The sequence below is a fragment of the Cydia splendana genome, chromosome 20 (genome assembly GCF_910591565.1).
Source record: "Cydia splendana chromosome 20, ilCydSple1.2, whole genome shotgun sequence".
NCBI lineage: Eukaryota > Metazoa > Arthropoda > Insecta > Lepidoptera > Tortricidae > Cydia > Cydia splendana.
The window spans coordinates 11,631,636-11,654,485 of record NC_085979.1 but is presented as its reverse complement, the minus strand read 5'-3'; the positions used below and the strand labels follow the sequence as shown (position 1 = coordinate 11,654,485).

General features: G+C 37.8%; 2 protein-coding genes and 3 long non-coding RNA genes across 6 annotated transcripts in view; 1 reads left to right on the top strand and 4 right to left on the bottom strand.

Moving 5' to 3' along the window:
- Nucleotides 1-10,346, bottom strand: part of LOC134800856 (UDP-glucose 4-epimerase) — a 29,826-nt gene extending 19,480 nt beyond the window's left edge. The window contains exon 1 of the mRNA XM_063773413.1: nt 10,042-10,346. Within this exon, the coding sequence (XP_063629483.1) occupies nt 10,042-10,091 (50 nt within the window). The 5' untranslated portion in view covers nt 10,092-10,346. The remainder of the gene's footprint in view (nt 1-10,041) is intronic.
- LOC134800867 (uncharacterized) overlaps nt 1-22,850 on the bottom strand; it is a 367,053-nt gene that overhangs the window by 109,850 nt on the left and 234,353 nt on the right. The window lies entirely within an intron of this gene.
- Nucleotides 7,476-8,413, bottom strand: LOC134800935 (uncharacterized). The gene is made up of 3 exons (XR_010145597.1): nt 8,163-8,413; nt 7,674-8,024; nt 7,476-7,551 (listed from the first exon to the last, which is right to left on the bottom strand). It is a non-coding gene; the product is annotated as an uncharacterized LOC134800935 (long non-coding RNA).
- On the top strand, nt 12,297-16,878 carry LOC134800492 (small ribosomal subunit protein eS7). 2 transcript variants are annotated; one of them, XM_063772957.1, is made up of 5 exons: nt 12,297-12,352; nt 12,720-12,881; nt 14,499-14,683; nt 15,419-15,566; nt 16,765-16,878. In XM_063772957.1, exons 2-5 carry the CDS (start codon nt 12,720-12,722, stop codon nt 16,840-16,842), a joined length of 573 nt encoding a protein of 190 aa, XP_063629027.1. In that variant the 5' UTR covers nt 12,297-12,352; the 3' UTR covers nt 16,843-16,878. The 2 variants fall into 2 exon arrangements, with proteins under 2 accessions (XP_063629027.1, XP_063629028.1); XM_063772958.1 differs by lacking the exon at nt 12,297-12,352 and adding an exon at nt 12,454-12,477.
- LOC134800875 (uncharacterized) overlaps nt 21,164-22,850 on the bottom strand; it is a 93,814-nt gene continuing 92,127 nt past the window's right edge. Inside the window, exon 2 of the long non-coding RNA XR_010145579.1 lies at nt 21,164-22,470. This is a non-coding gene — a long non-coding RNA (uncharacterized LOC134800875). The remainder of the gene's footprint in view (nt 22,471-22,850) is intronic.

Below are 22,850 nucleotides of genomic sequence, written 5' to 3'. Positions count from 1 at the left end.
TCAAAGAGTACTAAACGCGGCTCATGAAGGACATCCTGGCATTGGAGCGCTGAAGGGTCGGCTGCGCACTAAAGTATGGTGGCCCAAAATAGACTCAGATGCCGAAAAAACTGTAAAAAATTGTAAAGGGTGTACTTTAGTGTCAGCTCCAAACCATCCAATGCCACTAACTCGGCGTGAGTTACCAACCGAAGCATGGGTGGATGTTGCGATCGATTTTTTGGGTCCACTTCCAAGTGGGCATTATTTATTTGTTATAGTAGACTACTACAGCAGATATAAGGAAGTGAAACCGATGAAGACCATAACATCCATCGAAACTATAAAAGTACTCAAAGAAATATTTTCACGAGTTGGTTCTCCCCTCAGCATTACCGCTGACAATGGAAAACAATTTACTAGTAACGAATTTAAATCATTTTGTAATGAGTTAAATATTAAAATTAATTTCACCACACCATATTCGCCACAACAAAATGGCGAAGTTGAGCGCCAAAATCGCGACATTCTTAAGAGGTTACGGATTAGCCAGAGCCAAAAATCGGATTGGTATGACGATTTGCTAAAATATTTAGTCATGTATAATAGTACCCCGCATTCGACTACGGGAAAAACACCATCCGAGTTATTCTATAATAGGCAGTTTAGGGACAAACTACCGTCAGTTATTGACATTAATCAACCATTCAATTCTGATTTTAGAGACAGGGACAGAATAATGAAGGACAAAGGGAGAAGTCACTCAGATAGGGTACGGACAGCAGAGACTACAGAAATAGATAATGGGGAAAAAGTTTATGTAAAGAACCTAGTAAAAGAAAATAAATTAGTGACAAATTTCAACCCCACGCCACATACTGTTGTAAATAGTAAAGGTTCTGAATATCATTTAAGGAATGACGAAACGGGGCAGGAGCTACGAAGGAACATCGTCCATCTAAAGAGAGTAGAGGGGAAATGGGAGGTGTCTAGAGAAGAGGAACCCGGTGATCCTGAAGACCTTAGTGATTGTAGTATGGACGACACCTAACTAAACTTGATTGCGTAAATTTGTTAGAGAGATTATTGAGTTAGCCTTGAGTGATTATATTAAATAATTAAAACTATTAAATTTGCAACCTTGATCTGATTTAAATGGTTGAGCTAAATAATGTATACGGCATTTACACACACTGCACATTAGTGTGAGAAAATTGTAAACCCTTAATTAATATTTAATTTGTGAAAAGGAAAGAGATGTGACGATTAAACGGTATAGCGGCGGGGCAGGCCGCGCGAGGGGAGGGGGCTTGTCAGCTGTCACTCTCCGCGTGCGGGCGTGACCCGGTGGCTATTTCCAACCTTTATTTAAGTGTTTACTTTAACACCCTAACTTACCCCTAGTGACCAGTGGACGTCACACCCACCATAACCCATACTAATTTATGGCGGGGAATAAAAAAAATGTGAGACTGTGACAAGGACAAACAATAATAGCGCTTTGTCTGCCACTCCTACTGAAAGATAAATAAGACTATCCCGTTCGCTCATTTCCCCCACCCATCATGCCTTATCCAGTTAAAATACTAGATTCATGGTTATAAAGACTATTAATGACTAACAACCCGCCCCGGCTTTGCACGGGTTAAAAAATTATGCACCTAAACCTTCCTCAAGAATCACTTTATTGATAGGTGAAAACCGCATGAAAATCCGTTCAGCCTAGTTTTGTTGAGTTTATCGCGAATCGCGAACATACAAAGAAACACACAAAGTACAAACAGCGGCGGGGACTTTGTTTTATAAAGTGTAGGTAGTGATGTAACCGTCTAAGTATTTTATAGTAATATTGTCGAAGTATAAAGTGATAGGAAAATTTCATAGGATTATTTTACTACCACATTAGTCACACTACTCACATAGAGATGTAGGGAAAATAAAGAAAAAATATAGTATGTAAACCTAACAAGGCAAGTCGCTTTCTTTCACATGAGTACTTAAACTTTAAATACACTGGCCACACACAAACACAAAACTCCAAACATCTAAACATTAAAAAAAAATACAATTTAAAAAGAAATACTAACTTTTTAAATTAATAAAGGCAACGGACACGCGCGCGTTCGTGCAACGTGGCCGTGGTGCGGTCACTGAGGCAAAGTTATCAATTGCTCACTCAAATGTACATTACAGCTACTTGCGTTATCAATGCTTGTATCAGTTGTAATGTTTAGTGATATTACAGTAATACTGTGTGTAAAATATGATTGATTGGCATAATCTTGATAAAATGAAGGAAGTAAATTTAGGTTTTACTAGCGATTACCGGTTTAACGGGTTATTCCCACTAGTTACCACCCAGTTCTTACCAGTGGTAACTACTGGGAAATTTTTTCCCACCTTTTACCACTAGTAACTACTGGGAAAAAAATTCCCACTAGTTACCACCAACTCGGCTTGGTGGTAACTACTGGGAATTTTTATTCCCAGTAGTTACCACTGGTACAATTCAATACTAATTACATACATTCATTATCATATCATTAAATACATTCATTATAAATAGTATAGTATAAATGTAGCGTGCTGTAATACATAATTATGTGTCAGTTAGTGATTCAGTAAACTACTTTAAAAGTGATCAAAAATATTAAAACAGTTTTACTGGTATAAGTGTAAAAACTAAAATAGCAGAGTCTCATTTTAGTTAAGTAGAAATTAACTTATTATCCGAATAAAATGTATGTTATTAACTGTAAATTGAATTACATACTTACCTATACAAACGAACAAACAAATCAGTCAAAAACCGACAGAATTGATTTCGTTTTTTATTATTTACAGCTACTTCATTTCGTTCTATTATAACACGACGCAGAGCCGGAATATGTAGGTATTCATAATTTGCAATCAGGCTAAATAAGTAAAGGGCATGGTTGTTATTAAAACCGCTTAGGGCGCGCTTCGGATGGGCTGACTGCTCGGACTAACCAGCATAGGCTCGCATTCCAATTACGCTCGGGTAGTACATCGCTCGGTCATGTTACGCCGGTCGGGTCGATTGCTTAAACACCCACGCTAGCGGGATGGTAATAACACTCTACGAGAGGGGCATCAGGTACATACTATTCGTACACTTCTTTTTTTTTATTTAACTTTTATTCTTTTGGAAAATATGTACATTGGTGTAAGTAATTAAAATCACATAAAACAACCTTAAATTGGATACGACGAAGGGGCATAAATATGTAATTCAATTTACAGTTAATAAGATAAATTTAATCCGGATAATATGTTAATTTCTACTTAATTAGAATGAGACTCTTCTATTTTAGTTTTTACACTTATACCGGTAAAACTGTTTTAATATTTTTGATCACATTTAAAGCAGTTTACTGAATCATTAACTGACACATAATTATGTATTACAGCACGCTACTTTTATACTATACTATTTATATTGTTTTTATTAGTATTGAATTCTAACAATATTTTGGTGGTAACTACTGGGAAAAAAAAATCCCACTTTTTACCAGTGGTAACTACTGGGAATAAAAATTCCCAGTAGTTACCACCAAGCCGAGTTGGTGGTAACTAGTGGGATTTTTTTTCCCAGTAGTTACCAGTGGTAAAAGGTGGGAAAAAAAATCCCAGTAGTTTCCACTGGTAAGAACTTGGTGGTAACTAGTGGGAATAACCCGGTTTAACTACCTCTTCCCCTTTTAGGACTATGGTACTAAATAGCAATCCACAATTCCACATAAAACCCTTTTCGGAATGAATACTGTTATGTCCTTTTCCAGATTATAAACTGTCTGTATGCTAAATTTCATCAGAATCTTTTCAGCCGTTTTTGAGTGCTGGAGGAATAAACATCCAAACATGCAAAATTTCACACAGGGTCATTGCGTCAGTTCACCGTCCAGTGCCTGTTTCCGTCCACTTGGCGTAGTTGCTACAAAGAATTGCGTATCATTTTTGAATAAACAGGTATATATTCAAACTATACGCATTTCTTGAATATATAGGCATATATTCAAATTATACGCAATTCTGTAGCAACTAAGCCAAGTGGACGGAAACAGGCACTGGACGGTAAACTGACGCAATGACTCTATTACTATCGGAAATAAATACAGATATAAATATTATGTAGTACTGGTCATATCTAATAGAACTGCAAATAGTAAACAACAGAGTGGTAAGGTGACATATCCGGTCAATGATAAATGCCCTACAGTGCATATTTGTATAGGCTATTAAGTAAACATTTAGTTGAAAGTAGGTTACACATGGTAGAAACATAATATGTAAGTATAAGTACTTATTTGATCGATCAACTAACTAAATTATATAACAACTGTATATTAGTAGGTAGGTATATGTACATCTACAGTACCTACCTACTATAACTATAACATTTATGACTAACTAATAGCAGGGGTGCGAAACTCCTGAGATCGGTCAAACTCGGCTCCGCTCGGCTCAGCATTGCTCCGAGCAATTATTAGGGTTGGCACCACTTGACTTCCTTCTGCGTGCACGACCACAGATAAGATAATCACTTGAATTTTGACAACCCTCAATAGCCGAAAGGGATAGTGCCATATATTAGAAAGGGATAGCATGATTCGACCCTGGGGGCCTAGCCAAAACGCATTTCGAAAAAAGATATCGCTAACGAATCGATAAAAAATGTATGGGAATGACAGGTACCGTAGATGAGTCTGTCGAAAAATATTAACGAATACAAAAATGTTAGCCAAGTTGCAATGTTGTAACGAAACGCAAAACTTTCGTTACCGGGATTCGACATCTGTCATACATTGTCTAGCCAAGTGACACTTTTGACAAGCGTTATCGCCTCCTAGGTGTCGATACGTAGCGCGAGCAATCCCCTTGCAGATAACTTACCGAAGCACAAGAAAATACCGAATAATAGTGTTTGTAAATTAGAATTTGTAATAAAAAGCATACTTCAACATTATTGTGGGCGGCGAACAACTCGGAAGTGTCGCTTAGACGCAGGCGCCGTCTGAAAAATCGCCTCTATTGAAACTTGAAACTGCTTAGGAAAGGACTGCCCTTAGCTGGTGATCTTATCATGTATGCTACGATCAAAGGATTGTGGGCCGTACGCAGCATTTCACCCAAAGGATCCAATGTCGACGACCGGTCTGGTCTAGTGGATAGTGACCCTGTCTGCTAAGCCGATGGTCCTGGGTTCGAATCCCAGTAAGGGCATTTATTTGTGTGATGAACACTAATATTTGTTCCTGAGTCATGGTTGTTTTCTATGTATATAAGTATGTATTTATCTATACAAGTATGTATATCGTCGCCTAGTACCCATAGTACAAGCTTTGCTTAGTTTGGGGCTAGGTTTGATCTGTGTAAGATGTCCCCAATATTTATTTATTTATTTATTTATTTTAATGTGACCGAGGCGCTGAATATCTACCTATCTATAGTGACAGTGTCATGGAAAAATGGATTATGCACCCACAAATGCAACACGAAACAATGTCCCTACAAAGGTAAGAGTGAGTCAATAACTTATCCCTACTATACCTACTAATAAGTATATAAAATATGTTATTAATGCTAAAATAACTAATGTGTTCCTGTTACGTCATCAAATATAAACCGATGAACGGTGTAGATTAAATTTGGTACCCATATGCGCAATGGCAAGCACTTGTTTTTCAATAGGAAAGTGAATTGAATGTGTAAAGGCAAAGGTATATAGGTAAAGGCTTTACAAATATAGATAAAGACTCGGGAACAAAAGTTCTTCACACAAATAAATGCCCTTCCCGGGAAGCAAAACCATCACCTTCATAGGCAAGGTCACTAACAACTAGCAATATTGTAGTGTCATCCCATTTTCTTAAATTGATTTGAAAGGGATGAGACTACAGTGTTGCTACTTTTTAATTTCTACAATTTCTAGTCGGACTCTACAGTAAGCTCAAGAAGACTTGTGTTGGGGGTACTTAGGGTACTTAGATAACTATATATAGATGGTCAAACCAATTTGTCAGTCAGTAAGAACCAGGAAAACTATACTCATACTTATCTTTTGGGTGCTAGTACTGGTATATGACAAAGCTAGTATGATTCTCTCTGTCGTTGTTTGAAATGAGACAGTCCTTTGACAAACTATACTTAAATACATAGACAACACCCATGACTCAGGTACAAAATATCTGTGCTCATTACACAAACAAATTTCCTTACCGGGGATTCAAACTCAGGATTATCAGCTTAACCGGCAGGGTCACTAGTCACTACCAACTAGGCCAAACGGGCTGTTGTCATACATATACATTATCAACCATATTAATGAAACTTTTTCATATTATGAAACATTGTATATGACTTCTTTTGGCAGGCGCAGATACAGTCAGCTGCAGAGAAAAGGTCCCACCCCTGCATACAAACTTCTATGTAGTGGTGGTACCTTTTCTCTGCAGCTGACTGTACCTACACACTATATAAAAATAATCATAACATGTACTTACACAAAATATTTAGTTTTTTTTTTGTCACATGACTGGTAGAGAATAAGTATTATAACCAAATGTTACAGAGTTTGTTGAAAAACTAAGCATTCATTTTGTTTCAGGTGACTTGGATATTCATTGCAGCCTTGGCATATGAACCAATACTTTATGGTGCTCCAAAGTCAGGGTCAAGGGAAGAAACTATGTCACATGTACAACCACAAAAATATATTGAGTGTTGTTTTACTATTTTAATACACTGTACATAATATATGTACAAACAAGAAAGAATGCTTGGCTACTGATTTCATGCTGCTGGCAAAAAATACCTGCTGCATCTTTCATTAATAGATTTTCAATAAAATAAATTAACTTTTTAACCCAATCATTGTGTCATTTATTTATGGTGGTTACCACCTTAACTTTTGGTATGCTTAGGAGCAGATCTGCTCCCATGTACTTACCTATATTCAACTTTAAAAAATGCATTAATTTTTAAAAGTTGTCTTTGTACAACGACCGGTCTGGCCTAGTGAGTAGTGACCCTGCCTGCTAAGCCGATGGTCCTGGGTTCGAATCCCAGTAAGGGCATTTATTTGTGTGATGAACACTAATATTTGTTCCTGAGTTATGGGTGTTTTCTATGTATATAAGTTTGTATTTGTCTATATAAGTATGTGTATCGTCGCCTAGCACCCATAGTACAAGCTTTGGTTAGTTTGGGGCTAGGTTGATCTGTGTAAGATGTCCCCAATATTTATTTATTTATTTATTTTATTTTATTCAATTATGATTAATATATAAATTACAAATTTTTGACAGGAGCATACAAAAGGTTAAATATGAACAGCCAGTAGCTTAGCGGGTGAGATTACCTTCCCAAATTTCCATTGACTATAAATAATAAAGATGTGTTTAATTCATTTTTAACGCCTCACTCACTTAGATCTATTACTGAGTAAACAAAAATCAAAGACAGGTAGGTAATAAAAAAATAATATTAAGTAACAATATGATTTATTAGTTTTGGTTTCACAGGCAGCTTTTATCTTATCTAATGCATCTTCTTAGTCGGCGTCTTCATTGCTGAAGGTCGTGTCTAGTTTGAAGAGTTTCCTGCGCGATGTACCATGCTTTTCCAAGTGTTCCTGTCCTCGGCGATCTTAATAGATAAATCTAATGCATAACATCTATGTATTCAATGTCCGCTTGACTTTTGTTAATTTCGAAAATGTTTGAAGTCTATGAAGTAAATGAATTCACTGAGGTTACACTGATTCGGGCAAACCTGTCCACAATTTCACTTCACGGTTTGAATCAATACTAACGCTTAAAGTATTGTCTCTTCTGGTCAAGTAAGCCAGCAGTGCACGTCCTTAGCACTGGTAAGTGCCATGAAGGCGTCATTGCAGCGGCAGCTCTGACTGTACGTGCCAACTTGGCGAGGACTTCTCAGCATGGAAGAAGAGCCCGCGGAGCCGCTCTTGCCCGCTCTGGCTGCGTCGCCGCCTTGGTTGGGGCTGCGGGGACGACGGCTGTCTGAAATTGTTAAACTTTAGGTCAAAATTATATGCAATTAACAACGCACTCTTCAAATATTACACTATATAGAGTTATTTTATCACGTAATTGTGATAAACTAAGTTAAACAAATACCAACATATTTAATTTGCTTACCGATAAAACAATTATTTTCTCCAAAATTAGATTCGCTGTTCACTTGACACTCTTGACAGCTGACAGATGATGTTTCTTGACGGTTTTGAACGAGAACCACAGACAAAAATTAATTTTTACCGACTTGGCGCATAGAATGAGCGAAAACTAAAAAGATTGCCTCTTGGCTAGGTTATTATAAACATTATCGACCAGTCGCTCGCGAACGTAGAGATCGAATCGATAAGGAGCGAATGTAATTTGGCTACGGGCCCTGAACCGCTGTCAAACTTCGGTTTTGTAGGAAGTTTCCTTTCTGTACGGTAGTACTATTATTTATTCTGTGCTAATAGTCGCGAAATACGAATAATAGAATTTACTGATGCAAGCATGTACTGCTCGATTGCTCACCCTAAAGTTCGTAAACTTGGGATGTTGGAAAAATTTATATCACTTTTTGTGAAATAAAAATAACACCATCAAAGGAGTGTCAAATTTCACAAAGTTTTTACAAATTGATATGCTGTACATTAGTTAATTTGACGCCTTGAGTCGATTTTGCACATATTATTACAATATCTACTTACCAATAAATTATAGGTGCTTAACACTTGTTTCAATACACATTTTAATTTATGAGTAGAAGTAAAATTCAACCTTTTTAAATCTTATTCTTTTAGCAATAAGACTGTTTTTCGTTTGAAAGTCATATTGTCCTATCTTTGTTAAGAGACAATATTAATTACTGATTAAAGAAAAACATTTTTTTTCCTGAAAATAGGATGGGTTTATGATATGGATATGATGGTTGTCCTTGTATATGTGACAGCGTGATAAAGCGGTGTCTGTCACTTATAACTCTAGACATTTAAAAACCTGATTCATGTTTAATAATTAATAATATAATAATTTAGCCTATATACGTCCCACTGCTGGGCACAGGCCTCCTCTCAAGCACAAGAGGGTTTAGGCTATAATAGTCCCCACGCTGGCCCAATGCGGGTTGGGGACTTCACATACACCTTTGAATTTCTTCGCGGATGTATGCAGGTTTCCTCACAATGTTTTCCTTCACTGAACAACTAGTGGTAAATATCAAATGATATTCCGTATATAAGTTCCGAAAAACTCATTGGTACGAGCCAGGATTTGAACCCACAACCTCCAGATTGAAAGTCGGACGTCAGATCCACTCGACCACCACCACCTTTCACGTTTAAAAAGTAAATTTTTAAGGTCCCCATAAAACTGAATTTTTTTGTGACCCGTGTGGCCAAGTGGTTTAGGCATCTACCACAATTGCAGAGGTTGCTGGTTTGATTCCATTGTATATGACATTTATTTTAGTTTATCATTTCTAACCACTTAAAAAAAGATAATGTGAATTTGAAAAATAATTTTAGCTTACACGTACATATATTATCCCTTAAAAACGAGTTTTAGTGAGCTACAGCTATGGTAAGCAAAGCCTTATGGAAAAACTCCTTTGAAAACCCTTGAAGGGGATACCAAACCGGTCCCTGATACAAAGATGTTTTCTAAAGATGAGCCAAACTCTTTCATCAGGTTACATTTTACTTAGGTTTTACATTAATCATAAAAGGTGGTTAAATACAATGACCCATACTTTGACTCTAGCTTCCATTTACTTTACATGTTACATGGTACTTATGCTCAACGTATCTTTAAATAACAACAGAAACCATGAAGTGAGAAAAATACCTAGTTTAAGTTAGTTATGCTAATTGTTTCTCTGTATATATTTTATCTTTACAATGTATATGTTTAAGTGGTACTATCAGAAGGTTAAATCTTAAACATGATTACCCACTACTTACAACGGTAATACTAATAACGGTAATACTCTTTGCTTTTCTCTAATTTTTTTTATATTACTCACCCATTCGTTCCATTAGTTTGTGGCTCCATTGTATCACAAGACTGTAACATAAATGCTCACACGACTACACGCGTCCAATTTCAAGGTTTGTTTATTCAATGGAAATTAACTCTTTCCTTCATAGCTTATTAGACAAGCGGCTGAAATGTTTGTTTACATACATTTTACACGGCTATCCTATTAACTAGTATTTATTTAAGCTTCTAGGTACGAGAAAGTATACATATGCTAGTCCTAATAATAAAAATCAGATCCACGTTACGCAGTCAGCGCATTTTATTGGTTTTTGGTTTGGTTTTCCCCGTAGGAATTACCGGAGCACCGTAGCACCTGAAGTCGGAACTGAAACAGTTGGTTTGGTTTGGTTGACATTGACACTTGACAGTGACACTGACAGCAAACCGCGCAGAAACTGACAAGCATTCAGTTCAGGAGTTTCTTTTTTAGAAATGAAAGACGTTAAAATATACTTGGTCAAGCAGATCTTGTCAGTAGAAAAAGGCGGCAAATTTGAAAAATGTAGGCGCGAAGGGATATCGTCCCATAGAAAATTTGAACTTCGCGCCTTTTTTTACTGACAAGATTTGCTTGACCGTCTATAACAAGGCCTGTTCACTTCCTAAGAAAGTTATGTCCCCAAATAATTGCGCATGTGTGCGCCTTAATCTTCTATGTGTGCGTTGGCCTCCGGGAAAAAGTTGCGAGTAATAATAATAAAAACATTTTTCTACAGCAACATTGCTCCCAACTCTGATTTAAATTATCACGAATTTTATACAATATTAATCATAAAACGGGACTTAAAACGCTTAAAACTTAATTACATGCGATTACGTTTTATAATGAATATTTGCTTCCAACTGTCTTTATCAATGTTCATAAAATATATGGAGGGTAGGTACGTCTACCCACCATAATAAAAAATATATTTGTCAATGACTCTGTCCAACTGCTGTGGTTAAAGTTCATAACGAAAATTTTATTTATTAACTCTTTAAATAATACATACAACGTGTACCGCTACGTACCACTTAAGACTGTAAGTCTGTACCTACATGGATTACAGCAATGCACATAGAAAATGTGCTAAATGCGGAGCAACGGCTGTTGAAGCAGCCAGAGTGAAATTTACAACTTTAGTGGGTTCAGAAGGAACCGAGTCATAACGCATCTGGAAAGCGTATTAATTAACCGTGAAGAAATGTATGAATACAAGTTGGAAATCTGTGTAAAATGCCGTATGTAAAGTGTAGTGTATCTGTGTGTAAAGTGTAATAGGTAGGCATGCCTAATGTTATTTGTATAAAAGGTACTGAAAACTTTGTGAATGCGCTTTATTAATGTCTATTTTTTTATTAAGTTGCCAGTTTTATATGTAAAACATTTTTTAATAAATAATATATATAATGTTATAAACATAAACATGCCTTTTATTTAAATCAATTGATAATACCACAAACAAGGGGTAATATTTGCATCTTGCATATATTTCGTGATATGAAGATAACAAATATGTTTATCAACAGTAGGGCTACCGTCAATACCGAAAATCGTCAATTGCGGGCATTTTTCTCTGTCACTCTAATTACGCCTTCATTGGAGTAAAAGAGTAAGATCCCCGCAATTTGCGAATTTCGGTTTTCGCGGTAGCCCCTCAGAATTACTACCTACCAATACCCGCCAGGCTAAACCGGTTGTCAACTTTAGTTCCATTGGTACACAAAGACGGCGCCACTAGTATAAACGTATAAACGGTTGGGGACATTTTTTTGTATGGAGTTACCGTTCTTCTCCTAGTGAGTATTATATTCTTTGGTCTATAATTATAGTTTCATTGAGATTTCTCTTGATGAATGACTTTAAATTTATTTAACATAAGTTAGACCTTTAATAAAAATTAATTATTTGCATTGTAACCTCAAAAAAATACTTTTTATAAATATGTAAAAGTAGTATTTATTAAGTAGTATAGTATTATTTTCAAACTAAAATAGTTTGAAAATAATACTATACCTATTTCCGAACGAATTCAATGTTACCATACAAAACTTTTCTGCTATTTAGTAGTTTATTTGAATAACTGTGATCAAATTTATTAAATTTGACAAATAAATACTATTCTTTCTAAAAAATAAAGATTATTTCATTCAATTTCATTTTTTATAAACATAATTATATATTTAAAATTGAGTTACGTCTACTTCCATCACTTCCATGTTGTTTAAAGATTGAACGACGTATAGAAGATTTTTAAGTGTTGACGCTGGGCACACAGATTTTCTATCTCTTTCGCTCCCGGTTAGTTCTCAAGGTAGCTGTCGATGAGAATTTTTAAATAATTTTAGTAAAATAAATAGCATTATTCCACAAATAATACGTTTATCCACCTTTTTATTTAATTAGGGATTTAATACTTCCCATAATCCGGCAGTTACGGTAAAGATTACATAGATATTTTGTGGTGACACTTCGGATCCCTCTGTGTTCAACGTTGTTTTTGTTGGTTAAAGTGAAATAAAAATTAAATTTAACCTTAGCAATAGCTAAAGCCTTATCAAAAAAGCTGTTAGTGGTGATTCCTTAGTGAATTTCGGTGTTAATTGCTAAGTCGTGAGGTTAAAAAGTTTTCTAACCTATAAATGTATGGCCGTGTTAAAATTGTGAATTGTGGTTTCTAGATGAGTACGAAGATCATCAAAGCTAGCGCGGCCGATGCCGACCCCTTCGAGACGTCGATCTCGCAGGCCCTGGTCGAGTTGGAGACCAACTCCGACCTGAAGGCGCAGCTTAGGGAGCTTTACATTACCAAGGCTAAGGAGATTGAACTGCACAACAAAAAGGTATTTACTAAATAAATTTATTTGATTCAGAAACAACTTTAGAAGGGATATCGTGTTTTGTTTATGTTCAAATGGGATACAGCATGTCTAAGATATGGCATATCAGTCATGTCATTAGCCAAGGCAGGATGAAGTGTTTGGGATAGATAAATAGTACTACTAAGTCTTTAAATAAATCCTGAAGCAGGTATACCCTGCCACCATGTTGACGTGTTTATTTTGATGCACATCCAAAGTGGAATAAACATCACATGTAATATTAAATGAACTAATCAGTTCTATTTTAAAAGGACACTTAAACAGAAGTATCCAAGTTTCAAATTCTCAACTTAGTAGAAAGGATCTTTAATAAGATCCAACTTTACAGAAAAACTAATCCAACCACTGCAAAATTATGCATTTATTCTTTATACCATGAGTTTTATAGCTTCTCAATAAGGCCTAGTTTCCCCTCTGGGTTGGAAGGTCAGATGGCAGTCTGGCAGTGTTTCGTAAAAACTAAAGCCTACGTCAAATCATGGGATTTAAGTTGTCAAGCGGACCCCAGGCTCCCATGAGCCGTGGCAAAATGCCGGGATAAGCGAGGAAGAAGACCATGAGTTTTATAGCTTGAATTGGCAGGAGAATATAAAAGAACCTACTTTATTTTTACTAAGAAGTATAGTGTGAGCAATAATTTAAATTTCTAGATTAGGGGTCACAAATTAGTTTCCTCAGGGGTCTGGTCTATAAAATAAAATGACCATCACGGTCTGTTTCTACTAGAGTTTATTAAATAAGCAAAAGGGTCTAGCAGGCTAAGCAAACAAGAAGTGCCCCCAACAACGGATTTGGTCATTCTTTCAGGTGGTGTACTGGCAGGTCCTAAGAACTCTCTATGCTTAATATCAGTCCTCGATCTTCTTTTGTTTTCGAGTTATTCAGGATAATGTAAAATCATCAGTGTATCATTCATCAGTGTCATATTTTGTAAACCGTTCCAGTTAGATTAACCAAACAAAATTATATTTGACAACAATAAAATAGACTACAAAATGAATATGTTTAACGTGCATCATGTCCTTATACTGCTTACTGCTAGCCTTTCTCCGCAGACGTTTTGTCTGGTTGCCCTTGGCATAGGCCTCTCCCATATTCCTCCACGCGTCCCTGTCCAGAGCCTGTCTTCTCCATAAGGCTCCAGCCACCTGCCTGAACTCGTCTTCCCATCTCATTTTTTGTCTACCATCATTCCTTTTTCCGTCTCTTGGGTACCATGTTGTGATGTCTTTTGACCATTTTTCTCTTTTGTCTCGGAGCATGTGGCCAGTCCACTTCCACTTTAGTTTTTTCATAGTGTGGTTGACGTCGATTATTTTTGTTCTCTTTCTAATCATCATCATGTCCTTATACTTCATTATAAAAAAAAAACATTTTATTTTTCTTCTCATTATTTTTTATACTATTCGCGGAGGTACACCTACAAAAAAAATATGCATGAGTAGCCACTAATACCCACTATATACACATATAAAAATATTTGCATAAATCTCCGTGCGTCATGTCAAAAAAAAAACATTATCGAACAAGGATCTCTGAAACGGCGGATCAATTCACAAACTTTTCTCTAATTTCCAGTCAATCATCATCTACGTGCCGATGCCCAAGCTGAAGGCATTCCAGAAGATCCAGATCCGCCTGGTCCGAGAGCTGGAGAAGAAGTTCAGCGGTAAACATGTGGTGTTCATCGGAGACCGCAAGATTCTGCCCAAGCCCAGCCACAAGACGCGCGTCGCTAACAAACAGAAGAGGCCACGATCAAGGTAACCCAATAGGGAATATTACGCAAAACTCTGCGTAGAGGGCGCTACTAGCACAAACACGAAAATCGAAATTTCATTATCTGTTTCTCTATCACTCTTGCATATTCGAGCAAATTTCGATTTTCGCGTTTCGCAGTAGACTTTGTAAACAAACCGCCTTGATGCATCAAATTTATAGTGAAAACTTGTCAAAAAACTGTTTAAGACAGTATGTATAAGTTAATCTATGGTTAAAGGCATTGTCACACAGGCGCGTTTTCCGGGCGGGGCGTGAGCGGGGCGCGCCGCTTTTACATATAAAACGCTTACGCCCCGCTCACGCCCCGCACGGAAACGCGCCTGTCTGACGGAACCTTTATATTATGTGCTTAGCTACACTCTGGCGGCAGGACATTGCAGTAATAGGGGGTATTACCTCATATTGTTTAGAAAACTGGTGTTAAATTCTGTCCTTTTCTAACAAACAAATGTCGAAATGGAATGAAGGGAGAAACGATTATGAATGGTACTTTAGATTTGACAGATGTTTTTGAATATTTGTGTCTGACCAAAATCAGATTTTTTGGACCGAAGGTTTGGTATTGGTCTTGTTTGCTGTATCTAAAACTTCTTAAGTTTATTTTAACTTGTGTTTTCAACTCGGAGGTTTCTTGCCATTCATAAAAGCATTATATTTTGCCTAAATTCATTGACATTTGCCTTCTGTTGTTACTAGAAACATTACTTACCTTTCAGGACCCTAACGTCAGTATACGACGCAATCCTCGAGGACCTGGTGTTCCCCGCCGAGATTGTGGGCAAGCGCATCCGGATCAAGCTGGACGGCTCGCAGCTGATCAAGGTGCACCTAGACAAGAACCAGCAGACTACTATTGAACACAAGGTATTTCTTGTTGTTATATTTATTGACTTTGACCATTCCCTGTAGACCTCAAGCGGCAGCGGCACATTCTGTCGCATTTAACTTTTTCATTTGAACCATGTCCGGGCTGCTTGCAGTTGAAATTAAAATTATAGATGTAAGGCTTCGTCGCCCTATGCCCAGGAAAAGAAAAACATTATCAGGATAGCTGTATAATTCAGCATAGAAATTGTAGTATTTGTGAACACCCCCAATTTTAAATAGTGTAGGTACAGTCGACGTCAAAGATATGTTTACTCTTTTGCACCTTACTCCTTTGTAATAAGGCGAAAATTGTAATAAACATATCTTTAACGTCGACTACGAGGCACAACTGTATTACCTCGGGGTAGTTTATTGAGACCGAAACCAGATTTTTTCTAGTTTCGGCCGAAACGAAAACATCGGTCGGCAACTACCGAAATTACAAGTATCGGTACGGCCGAAAGGTTCGGTAGTTATTTAACCTTCGCCCGAAACATGATTTTTAAGACGAAACGGAGACTTCGGTCGAATACTAGTTGGCAATGATGATGACACTATTTAGAAACTGCATAAATGTGACGTCTAAAGGAAAAAGGTTGTTTATAAGGTCTGTATGTTCATAACAGTAACACCTCATTGTCAACTAGTAACAGTTGCCTTTTGCATAACTAAGGATTTACTAATATATTGATTTGTGCTAGCCTAAAATATTGCATATACTCGTACTCTACAAATTAGGACGACCAGGAAGTTATGGAGTCAGAGTCGTAAAAGTTCAAGAAGTTGGTTCGAATCCGGCCCCAGCCACTGACATGTATGAGTGGGGAGACACTCCTCCTTTCAGGCAAACTCGGCTCAGCATTGCTCCGAGCAATTATTAGGGTTGGCAGCACTTGACGTCCTTTTGCGTTCACGACCACAGATAAGATTAAGACTTGAATTTTGACAACCCTAAATAGCCTAAAGGGATAGTGCCATACATTAGAAACTTCAGAAGGGATAGCATGATTCGTCCCTGAATCGCTGTCAAACTTCGGTTTTGTAGGAAGTGTCCTTTCTGTACGGTAGTACTATTATTTATTCTGTCGTATTACACTTTATAACTTTTCCTTTTGCTTGAAAACTGCACATGTGATCATTCATGTGCCTGCAGATGTGGTGTCGAGTTATTTGTAACCAATAGTTTTGTCTACAGGTGGACACCTTCCAGTCTGTGTACAAGAAGCTGACGGGGCGCGAGGTGACCTTCGAGTTCCCGGAGCCCTACTTGTAAACTAGATTATGACTTTACAATAAAACTAAATCCATATCTGACAAGTTTTATTTCACACGTTAATCCTTTACCCCCTTATTCATCAACGCGCTACAAACCTCAATTGGCTAATTCGTTTGTCCTTATCTGTCATTTTGACTTAATGTATTTGTAAGAAAGGGATAAAACGTAATTTAACTAAATCAGGCCCGTAAAATTTTATGAATTACGGGTTTAATCCGTAGCGGCATCGGCGAAATTAGAAAGGGATAGCACGATTCGCCCCTGAATCGCTGTCAAACTTCGGGTGTGTAGAAAGTGTCCTTTCTGTACGGAAGTACTATTATTAGAGCACCGTACAAAACTTTGTTCACGGTGCTCTTATGGGATCACTTCGGTCTTGCAAATCGGTTTAATGCGTTTTTCTCAAAGACCGTTTGATGTAGGTACCTAAAATTTGGAATAGTTATGGCAAGTACCATCACTAACACTGTGAATAAGTCAAAACTGCTTATTTCTGATTTTAGGGGGTTAAGAGGGGTAGCCTGAATTTTTTTTTATTTGTAAGAATCGTGTGGGGTACCATTAGAAAGCTTGCAAAAAATTGAGTCGATGGACTGATTTTGACTTCATTTTAGAGTGCAATAGTTTCGATAAAAAATGCATTTAAAGTTGCAAGTTTTCATACAAAAATTTTCACCTCTGTCCTGGCGATTTTCGCGAAAACTATAGCTAACAGGCAGCTGACCAGTCAATACCCAACTTAAAGAAGCATGGAGACGGCGGGAAAATTATCAGCTTAACTTTATCTTTATTAGTTTTTCAACTGCAGCCTGATCTTTGGTTGCTTAGGGCTAGCTAACCGATGCTTACACTGGTCATTTCATATTAGGAAGTAGTTTTAGCGAGAAAGATCCTTAGTTAAAACTTTGGCATTGAAATTTATGACTTATGTCTTTGATACAAAGTTTAATTCTGCTTGCTTATTTTTGTGGGATATTAATTTTTGTCTGAATAGCCTACTATAAGTATGAGAGAGATCTACAAAATACAACCTTATTATATTGCAAATAAGTTTAAATTTCGAACGGGCTTTCCAACCAATTGACTATCTCAATGTGCTCAGTAATAATCATATTTATTATTGCAGTTTATCTGAAAAAATTCAAATTAAGAATTCCGTTCTTCACTGTCGTTGTGTTTTTTTTTTCACAATAGAGCACATAGAGTTAGTAAGGCGTATACCTAGAGAAAGGGAACGGTGCTCTGAACACCGTAGTCTTGACTTCGTGCTTGGCCAATTATTTATTCTGTGGCCGTGTCAAACACAATTAACACAAAAGCTGTCACTCGGACGCCACGTCACCGAAGTGTCAAAACTGAAATTGAACTTTATACATATGCACGTAGGTCTATGTTGCTCAGTGGTTTGCAACGATTAATCGGTCTTTGGCGTTGAACCTGCGGTGCGGATATATCGGTCATTGGCGTTGAACCTGCGGTGCGGATATATCGGTCATTGACGTCCAAAAGGTTAACCCTTTGAACACGCGTATCGTGTGCGGCACCGGCGCGTCATCGTGAACCTCGTTGAAATTCACGAGGTTTGATATTTTGCTGTAGCGTCCTTAGAGGATATAACCAACGGAGACGCCATGTCTACAATTTTCGGTACAAAATAGTCTGCCGTTTTTTGCGGGGGAGGGGCACATCAAATGTATAGGTACGTCATGTCAGATAAACGTCAGTCCATACATATGGTTGACATGTGGTTGACCATTGGCCGCCTATTTTCGACAGAGGGGAACGCCTGTTAATCAGGGCCGGATTAAGCATGTCGGGGCCCCTAGGCAGTGCAAGGCCCGGGGCCCCCTTACAGTCAATTCTGCATACAGCATGTTCAGTTACAGGGAAAAAAGTTTGCGTTTTTAATTTCAATCTTCAGCCGAGCCGATCCGAGTCTAGTCAGAACGATGTCTTTTTCGCACTTATTGCTTGGACATAAAGCTTTTTTCTAACACCGACCATAAGACAAAACGCCGAGCCACATTATTAGGAGCTACATGGTAATAAAGAATTTCCATATGTTAAAATTATTAGTGTTAGACCAAGATAAGTCTGCAACGATTTTGATAGCACACGCAGTGCAAGTGTTATTTTAAACGTCAAACTTCTATGAAATTCATCATCTTCCCCGCGTTATCCCGGCATTTTTGCCACGGCTCATGGGAGCCTTGGGTCCGCTTGGCAACTAATCCCGAGTGCGTAGGCACTAGTTTTTACGAAAGCGGCTGCCATCTGACCTTCCAACCCAGAGGGTGAACTAGGCCTTATTGGGATTAGTCCGGTTTCCTCACGATGTTTTCCTTCACCGAAAAGCGACTAGTAAATATCAGATGATATTTCGTATATAAGTTCCGAAAAACTCATTGGTACGAGCCGGGGTTCGAACCCGCAACCTCCGGATTGAAAGTCGCACGCTCTTACCGCTAGGCCACCAGCGCTTCAAACTTCTATGAAATTATAACGTATAAATAACACTTGCACTGCGTATCTTATCGAAATCATTGCAGACTTTTCTTGGTTTAACTGTATTAATTCACCAGTCAAGCTAACATGTAGATAGAGGGCCAACCAAAAAACTTAGCAAAAACGCGAGCGCAGCGAGCGCAAATTTTTTTAACAATATCGCAAATTGTGAAAGCCTGTTAAAAGGCCAGGCCGGGTACCGATCTTCACCTGGGCCTAAGAGTCCGAAGTGCCCCAGTGAGGCGAGCTTTCATGCGAACTCAAAGCCGTTCAGGCTTCGGGATAAGTAGTTGAGCACAGACACGAACCAAATTCCATTGTATTAAAAAGCGAGACCGCTGGCCGAGCTAGCCGCAGCGAGGCCAAAGGCTAAGCTGAAGTACAGGAGATGAGAAACACATACCAATGGTAAAATGAGGTAAAAAGTGAGGCTGAACTAAAGGTAGAGCTCAGCAATCTCCGCATTGCTCGACAAGCCCGAAGCGTTTTTTAGCGAAGTGAGCTTTCATGTGAGGCAAAAGGCCAAGCTACTGAAATCAATGTTTATATTTATTAAAAAGCGACGCCGAAGGCCGAGATGTAAGGAAGGAGCGCTCTAACATGAACCAATCGTCGAAATAGGTCACTTTTGTGACGCGCATTTTTACATACATACATTTTGTATGGACCGTCACTAAACTGACACCCAAAATTCGTATGAAAAATTGGGGACACTTTTTTTCTTTGTTTTAATCAATAGTCCTCGTGATTCTGAGTCGATATAACCCAGAAGTTGTTCGAAAAAAAATAAATGTTAATTTTTTTCAGAAAACCTTTACAACAGGGCCCCGTTTCTCAAAAACTTGTAACTTGTAATACAAGCGGATGTCACTTTTTGACAGCTTTTGTTAGAAAGGGACTTCCACTTGTATTAGGTACAAGTTACGCTTTTAAGTTAAGCTTTTGAGAAACGGGCCCCAGGTACGCATATATGCCCCGCAAACTGTAACGTATTGCTTCCATTTTATTACAGTTTCATTAAATTAAAGAATGGATCGAAAAAAAAAACAATAACAAAGCATACTCATTATTAATAAGAACAAAAAATTTACGCGTGAATTTTGACCCTATGAAACATTTTTTTTTGTGATGGTGCGCTCTGAGCCGCCGGGGCCCCCTAGCCGAGGCGGGGCCCCTAGGCAGTTGCCTACTTTGACTTAGGGTTAATCCGGCCCTGCTGTTAATGGCGGCTCCATTGTTAATTACTCCGAGGTAGCGTCAGATGACGTCTTTGGACGTGACTCCCTACTAGTCCCTCTCCTCCTTCACCTCCGTCGGCACCATTCGGCTCAGAGGGGCTACCGCGAAAACCGAAATTCGCAAATTGCGGGGATCTTACTCTTTTACTCCAATGAAGGCGTAATTAGAGTGACAGAGAAAAATGCCCGCAATTGACGATTTTCGGTATTGGCGGTAGCCCTACAGCATTGCTCTGAGCAATTATTAGGGTTGACACAACTTGACGTCCCTTTGCGTGCACGACAGATAAGATATAATTATTGAATTTTGACATGCCGAAAGGGATAGTGCCATAAGTTAGGAAGGGATATCATGATTCGACCCTGAATCGCTGTCAAACTTCGGTTTTGTAGGAAGAGTCCTTTCTGTACGGTAGTACTATTACTTATTCTGTGGTAAGTGGCATTCCATCTGTCCAATGTGTACCTATTTTGTCTCACATTATGCTTAATGAGAGAGTGAGACGCAATGACATTGGACAGATGGAATACCACCCTAAGCTAAAGATAAACATAAAGGGTAATAAAGATAGAAGTCCAATAAGAAATCGTTTATTGCTTAATCTTAACAAATCAGTCCATCCCATATTGTGTAAAATTGAACATAGATTCACAATTAAGTCACATAAGAGTTGTTTCTACGAAAAAGTAGCGCGAGTCACGATTTTACTGCGTATATTTTATTAATGGTGCAATTATATAAGTCGATTAGCGACCCGCCCCTCTGCTGCGCACAGGTTAACAAGTTATACACCTAAACCTTCCTCAAGAATCACTCTATTGATAGGTGAAAACCGCATGAAAATCCGTTCATTAGTTTTTGAGTTTATAGCGAACAAACACACAAACAGACGCGGCGGGGGACTTTGTTTTATAAGATGTAGTGATTTATATCATGAATAAAAAAACACGCAATAAATTGGTGACTCGCGTTACTCTTGTCCTGTCCCTAAACCCTACAGCTAATTTTATCGTTTTAGCCATCGTCTGATATCAATATTTTTTAGGTATAATTTCATAATTACGATCAAAACTTACCTTATAGCAAGCTTTACATTGCTTTAGCCACAAAAGTAATTGCACTTGATTCAATGCAGTCTTAGAAAAAATGCAAAATTAAAGGCATGTGTACACCAGCTGTGTGCGTAAACGTCACGCAAGCGGTGTGCCGTCACTCACAAGAATTCGTATATTATAACGCGAACGTGCACTTGCGTATACTTATACGCTAACGCATCTGGTGTGCACAGGCCTTTTTAAAAATCAAAATATAGTACATACAAAACGCCGAATAATAACAATCTCATTTAACAAAAATAAAACAATTCATTTATAGGCTGTATACACACTACATAGGTAGGTATTTAAGCGAATTATTCTACTGATTGTATGCAAATTACCCATAAAATAAATAGGGCTGCATTTTTACCCACTTGTAATTTACTTTGGCATAATTTGGAATGTCTTTTGAATTGGAGTAAACGAATTAAATAATACACTAATGTTTAACCATTTGAACGCTAAAGGCCTTTAAATGTAAAGCATTCAAAGTGTTCACGCCATAACATCTGTGTTCACGGCGCTGTGGGCACTATAGTTCGTTTTTTTTTGCATTAGAAAGAACTCCACAGAAGCAAGCGTGCAGCTTTTATCAGGCTCTTTAATTGTTAATAATTATTGAATTCTCTAATGTAGCATGGTCAATACATATAATTTACTTCAAATTATTATCGCTACAAGGGCCGGCTTTGGAACCGCAAGCTTACTTCTGCTGAAGTTCTTTCTAATGCTAAAAAAAACGAACTATAGTTACGACGCCTTTAGGTGTTCTTGGCGTTCGAAACTTTGGACGAAAATATTCCAAAACTAGTAAATTATTTATTTCATATAAAGTTGTATGGATAAGAGAGCTTGCCAAGCGTGCTTGATTTTCTATAATCTACGTATTAATATTACTTCCACACCCGTTTGGTAACTACATCTTAGAGACTTAAATAAAGACTGCTATTACTATACATTTGCGTTTCTCAAACTCATTATTGTTGTAGATGGCAGCATTTTAGCAATGCTATTCCTAAGGGACGGTACAGACGGATTGCATCTTGTATGGAAAATGCAACGTCGGTTCCCATACAGTTCCCATACAAATTGCAGTTGGCTTGCAGTCCGTCTGTATCGAACCTAAATAATACATGAAGAAAATATTTGCAAAGTAACCAGATT

What these genes read in the sequence shown, in the direction of transcription:
- LOC134800492 (XM_063772957.1), top strand. Translation starts at nt 12,720, where the DNA reads ATGAGTACGAAGATCATCAAAGCTAGCGCGGCCGATGCCGACCCCTTC. An exon ending in CAGAAGAGGCCACGATCAAG is followed by an intron (nt 14,684 to 15,418) that starts GTAACCCAATAG and finishes CTTACCTTTCAG; the next exon opens with GACCCTAACGTCAGTATACG. An exon ending in AGACTACTATTGAACACAAG is followed by an intron (nt 15,567 to 16,764) that starts GTATTTCTTGTT and finishes TTTTGTCTACAG; the next exon opens with GTGGACACCTTCCAGTCTGT.